The sequence below is a fragment of the Phyllostomus discolor genome, chromosome 8 (genome assembly GCF_004126475.2).
Source record: "Phyllostomus discolor isolate MPI-MPIP mPhyDis1 chromosome 8, mPhyDis1.pri.v3, whole genome shotgun sequence".
Lineage (NCBI taxonomy): Eukaryota > Metazoa > Chordata > Mammalia > Chiroptera > Phyllostomidae > Phyllostomus > Phyllostomus discolor.
In genome coordinates, this window is record NC_040910.2 from 60857734 (window position 1) to 60863733 (window position 6000).

At 48.2% G+C, this 6000-nt stretch overlaps 1 protein-coding gene across 3 annotated transcripts in view; it reads right to left on the reverse strand.

Annotated features, from left to right (window-relative positions):
* PEMT (phosphatidylethanolamine N-methyltransferase) overlaps positions 1 to 5148 on the reverse strand; it is a 77476-nt gene extending 72328 nt beyond the window's left edge. Inside the window, exon 1 of one of the 3 annotated variants that reach the window (XM_028534324.2) lies at positions 4953 to 5148. In XM_028534324.2, the coding sequence (XP_028390125.1) occupies positions 4953 to 5015 (63 nt within the window). In that variant the 5' untranslated portion in view covers positions 5016 to 5148. Of the gene's footprint in view, positions 1 to 4701; positions 4727 to 4856; positions 4882 to 4952 lie in introns of those variants that run through there. The other 2 variants (XM_036032853.1, XM_036032850.1) reach the window with 2 other exon arrangements.
* Between the last annotated feature and the right edge of the window lie 852 nt (positions 5149 to 6000).

The window sequence follows — 6000 nt, forward strand, 5'->3', positions numbered from 1 at the left end:
GAAGTATTCCAAGTCATGAAAGGCAAGGACCTACATCTAAGATTACTCTATTCAGCAAAGCTTTCATTTAGAATGAAAGGGCAGATAAAGTGCTTCCCAGATAAGCTCAAGTTAAACAAGTTTGTCATCACCAGCCCTTATTACACAAAATGTTAAAGGGACTTATCTAAGAAAAAGAAGAAGATCAAAAATATGAATAGTAAAATGATAACAAACTGACAGCTATCAACAAATGAACCTAAAAAAACAAAAACAAAGCAAACAACTAGAACAGGAACAGATTCACAGAAATAGAGACCACATGGAGGGTTATCAGCGGGGAGGGGGAAGGGGGAGAATGGAGGAAAAGGTACAGGGAATAAGAAGCATAAATGGCAGGTATAAAACAGACAGGGGGAGGTTAAGAATAGCATGGGAAATGGAGAAGCCAAAGAACTGATCTATACAACCCATGGACATGAACTAAGGTGGGAGAATGCGGGTGGGAGGTAGGTACAGGGCAGATGGGAATAAAGGGAGAAAAATAAATGGGATAACTGCAATAGCGTAATCAATCAAATATATTAAATGTTTTTAAAAAGAAATCAATAACAGAAAGATACTTGTTAAAGTATAATAATCCACGGACCAAGAGGAAGTCTAAAGGGAAATTTTAAAGTATTTTGAACTGAATGAAATGAAAATACAACATATCAGAAATTGTGGGATACAAGGTTAAGAGGGAAATGTATAGCTTATATTAATGAAGAAGAAAAGTCTCAAATCGGTAACATAAGCTTTGTCCTTAAGAAATTAAGAAATCGAGGAGAAAAATAAACTCAAAGCAAGCAGAAAGAAAAAAGACCCAAAATCAATCAAATTGAAAAGAGAAAACCAGAGGGGAAAAAATCAAACTCAAAACTTGTTCTTTGGGAAAAAATAAAGTCAATAAACCTCTAGCCATACTGACCAAGGAGAAATAAGACACAAGTTACCAATTCCAGGATTAAAAGTAGAGCCTCCCCACCACCTCTTGGACATCGTGGGGCAAGGAGGCAACACTAAGAACCAGCTGACGCCCACAGTTCAACAGCTCTGACGAAACAGCCCAATCCTGGAAAGACACGAGCTACCAAAATTTATTCAAGAAGATATAGTCATATATCTATTAAAGGAACTCAACTCACGGGCCCTAGAGGTTTCATTAGATGAATTCTACCTAATACCTAAAGAGAAGCTAACACCAATTCTACAAAATCTCTCTCAGAATACAGAAGAGGGCCCACCACCCAACTTACATTAAGAGGCCAGCATTACCTTAATACTAAAACCAGACAAAGACACTATAAGAAAACTATAAACTTTATTCCTCATGAACATAGCCACCAAAACCCTCAACACAGTAACAGTAAATCAAATCCAGTAATGCATCCACAGGATAACATGTCAGGACACAATGGGTATCATCCCAGGAATGCAGAGGTGGTCTGACAACCGAAACATCAATGTCATTCACCATCTTCACAGACAACTAAGGACAAGCCAGGATGGGCTGAGCAGAGCCAGAAGAAACTGAGGCTGCAGGAGCTGAAGGGACTGTCCCCACGGTTAGGCAGAGGGGAGCCCTGCCATCTGGACTCTAGTCCAAGAAATACTGAAGACAAAAACGATGTCCTTGAGAACCTCACAAAATGAGTCATCCAATACAATGGCCTATATTTATTTCACCTAAAGTAATAACACCAAAAGATTTTTAAAAACAGCCCTGATAGTGTGGTTCAGTGGACTGAATGCTGGCCTGCAAACCAGAGTCGCCAGTTTGATTCCCAGTCAGGGCACATGCCTGGGTTGTGGTCCAGGTCCCCAGTAGGGCCCATGTGACAGACAACCACACATTAACGTTTCTCTCCCTCTTTCTCCTTCCTTTCCCCTCTCTCTAAAAATAAATAAATAAAATCTAAAAAAATAAAAATCTTTTAAAAATAATTTGTCCAGTCAACAAACATCTTGGCCCAAAAGGCAATCAAGATATCCCATATCTGCCTCCAACATTGTGCCTCCAATGCTTTATTCAACCTCCCACATCACAAATGACCTCGAAGCTTCCTGAATACAGGGACACTGCCTTCTGAAGAACACCGTCAGGTGGGATGCATTTTACAATTCATAAAGCTCCTCTACATCCTTATCTCATTTTGATCCTCATCACAGCCCCATTCCTATCCCTGTTTTACAGATAAAGAAACTGTAGTGTACTTCTTGACACCTACACTGACTGACACCACCCATCTGCTCACAAGACCAGGTGAGTCCACATGGAAGAGGAACCTGATGATACATGTGCATAAAGGAGACCCACCTTGACTGTGTCCTGCCAGCCTGGGTTCTTCAAGAAACCAGCACCCCTCAGCCCCTCTGGAGTCATCTTCTGAGTACTGGAGGGGCTCCTGACTATGCATAGCAAGTTGGCAGTCCCTGCTCCCACCCACCCATCAGTCAGCTTGTTTCATGCTGCTGTCAAGCTGAGGAACAAGGGTCTAGAATTCCACGGTGGTGAGAAAAAGAAAAGCCTTGGTCAACGAGGCTACAGCAGGTGTACTCAACACCCCAACAGGTGATTTTGTTAAGTTAAAAACAAAACTAAGATTCTGTACCAAATGGAACAAGTCCAGAAGATAGCTGGTTAAGGACACTGCACCCAACAGCTGCACTGTTCGGTACAACATGGTAGCCACTCACCACATGTGGTCACTGAATACTCAGAGTGCCACATGATGAAATGGTATTTTTGATACTCTGGGTTAAATAAAATGTGTTAAAAGTAACCTCACCAATTTCTTTTTACTTTTTAAAATGTGGCTACTAGGTAAGTTTAAGTTATAAATGTGACACATTGTATTGCTCTTAGATAGCTCTGGACTGGCACACTGAGATCCTGCAGCTCAGCTGCCCACAGGGTGAAGAAGAACCTCAAAGATCACTCAGGCCAGCAGCTGACATCCTTTAAAACCAGAGATTTTCACTGAGAAGGGAGGCAAGCTACCACATAAAACAAATACATAATGCTGTGTGTTGTTGTTTTACTTTTTTGAAGGGAAATCCCTTGGCAACAGGAAGCTTAACTGTACCAACAAGGGCAGCAGTGGAAAAAATGAAACATTAGTCAACTAAGGTCACAGTGGTCTGTCCCAGGTCTCTCCAGCTGTACAGGCCCATCGGGCTCCGGAGAAAAGGGCAAAGAAGCAAACACCAAGTTAATCTTCCCCTTCCCGTGGCTGACCCTCTTCTAAGTCTGGAACACAGGCTTTGCTCAGACACCCAGAGGCAGGGCCCTAATGCCCCACTGGGCCTGCAGGGGGCCCCTGGCTCCTGCATTCCCCCTGGTGGCTGGAAGGCATCCCCACCTCAGGTTAATGGGGAGCCACTCTTCCACATGGGAGTCACTCGTCCATGAAGTGCCCACCCGAGCCAGGCAATGCCAAAGGTCCCTCTTCGGCATTCCAAGTGCCCTTTGCATCTGAGATTTGCTGGGGTGGAAACATGAATCACAGTCCCACTGCTGACCATGCACATCCAGAGGTTCTCTAAAGGCCATTTACAATTTAAGATGCTAGGAATGTCATCAATACAATCGTCCCCCAGGGCGGCTCCCTGCAGGTGGTGATGATACAACTTGATCACCGTGCTCATCCATGGAAAGGTTCGTTCGCCTTGTGATATGCCTGAGCTGTACCCATGTGATCTCTCACTCATCTGATTGTATATTATCCCTAAGGAAGAGTTTACTAAATAATAATAATAATAATAATAATAATAATAATAGACATCTTCCTCTCTTCTGCTTCCCACCCATCCACTTCCACCAGTCCTGACCCCTCCAGCCCTGAGCTCGCCTTCTCTTCATGGCAGAACAGTACTTCCCACTCTGAGCCCCTGCCCGGCTGACCTGCACCCAGAGCCTGTGGTCCCACTGGCTGGATCATCAGGTCTCAGACCACCCCTCACAGACAGGAAACCACTATCAGGGGATTTTAATCCCACCTCCCACCAGCTACTCCCTAAAACATGGACCAGCTTTATCTCCTTCAGAAAATGTCCTGTTTCCAGCTGCTTGTCTCCCTCACTAACATGAAGCTCAATGACAGCTGGCCCCAACTGTCCCCCAACTAGGTTCTCAGTAAGGATCAGTTGTATAAATGAATGAGGAGAGGGAACCTAGTTAGATTAAAGGCTGCTTCGGACAGAGATACATCTTAGGGGTCCACGGAGAGTGGATGATTGATGAAAAAGGTAAATGCAATATCTAAGAGAAAATGCAGGAAGGAGGAAACCATTGGAATCGGGAGCCAGGGGAGAGACGCCATGAAAAGGCAAACTCTGCGGCCTACGACTTGCAAAAAGGCCGCCAGCTCAGCCGACTAGATCTCCAGAAAGGCGCTCCGCCCGGCCCCACCGGGCCAGATGCTTCCCCGACCCGCCCGCCAAGGAAACAAGCCATATTCCACAGCACAGCGCAAGCTTCCTGCCCAGTGGGTTAAATCGCAGCGGGGACCCTCCCAGGTCCCACATCAGCATGCTCCCACCATCCACACTCCCAAACACGCATGCCTGCTTCACTCTCACATATGTACATTTCACAGGGTGTGCTGGTCATCACAATCACAGGCAGACTCCCGAACCCGCTCTCAGAGCAGCTCCAGCCACACACTCTCAGAGATGCACAATCTCAGGGACTCGCATCGAAACCCTGACTACGAAACCTCACACACGCAGTCCCTGTGGCTCACAAGCAGACACACGCGCACGCTTGCCCTCGCACCAGCAGTCTCACCGCCGCACTACGCCCCGCCCCCGTTGCCGGGTGACAATGGACCCGCCCACCAGGCGTTGGGGGCGGTGCCCGCAGGGCCGCAGGTACTCGGGCGCTCTGGAACCCTCTGTGTGTACTCCCGGTGGTCTAATGCGCTCAGTACCTTCCTGAACTCGATATTGTCGAGGCCTCCGCAGCAGTCGGGCCCTGCCAGGGAGCTGCTCATTGGCTCTGCTCCCGGGCCCCCAGATCCTGTCAACCAGGGGAACACCTCTGGCCAGACCACGCGGGGGCCTCGCGGCAGACACTGGCCCCCAGGACCGGCCCCATAGCGCACGGAAAGCGCCGCCTGTCGGGACGCTTTTCCTGTGACCCCAATTTCTCCCCGCCTTCTGGGAAATGTAGTTCTTGATCCCCACGGCACGCCACTTTCCTGGAGCTTGCGGGCCGGCCTCTCGAGGAACCGAGAACTACAAGTCCCAGAATCATATGCTGTAGCGACTGCGGGTTCCGAGGAGGGCTCGCGGCAGTGTCCTCTTGGATTCGGTGTTCCCCCTTTTCTCTTTGGTCCCCGCTACTAGGGCACCCGGCCTGCAACCGACCTGACGTCCATGTCTTTGGCCGGCGGCAGCAGGGCCAGCGGCTGCAGCTTCTAGGTGTGAACAGCTTCCGGCGCAGCCCCCTGCAGCCTTGGCCCAGGCTCCAGTCCCCCCCCCACTCCCCCGCCCGACCATGTCTGAGATTTTCGTTTTCCCGGCTACTCCTGGGGACTCGGGGCCCCGTGGCTCGTGGCTTCCACGGTTTTTATCCAGCCAGAAACACCTCCTGCACTTTCATTCACTCACCAGGTGTTTGCTGACTGAATACAGTAGCCAACAACACAAGATCCAGGCCCTTACTGTCTCCTAACGGAAAGTAATGAGACAAACATGAATAAAGGATTATAACTTTTATAAATACTAGAGTGGAAAAAACTGGGGGCTAGGTTAGATGATACCAAGGGAGAGGTGCCAGACAGCAAGGTGTGGGGGCAGGGCAGACTTGGAAGAGGGACTGCTGGTGCAAAGACCAGGATACAGGGCAGAATTAGGGGCACTTCAGGAATCCAGGAAAGGCTGGTGAGCCATGGAGGAGGAGCAGCGAGAGGGAAGGATTTAGGGGAAGTAGGCGGAATTTTAGTTGGTTGGGTGCCAGGAGAGTCCCTTTTGCAG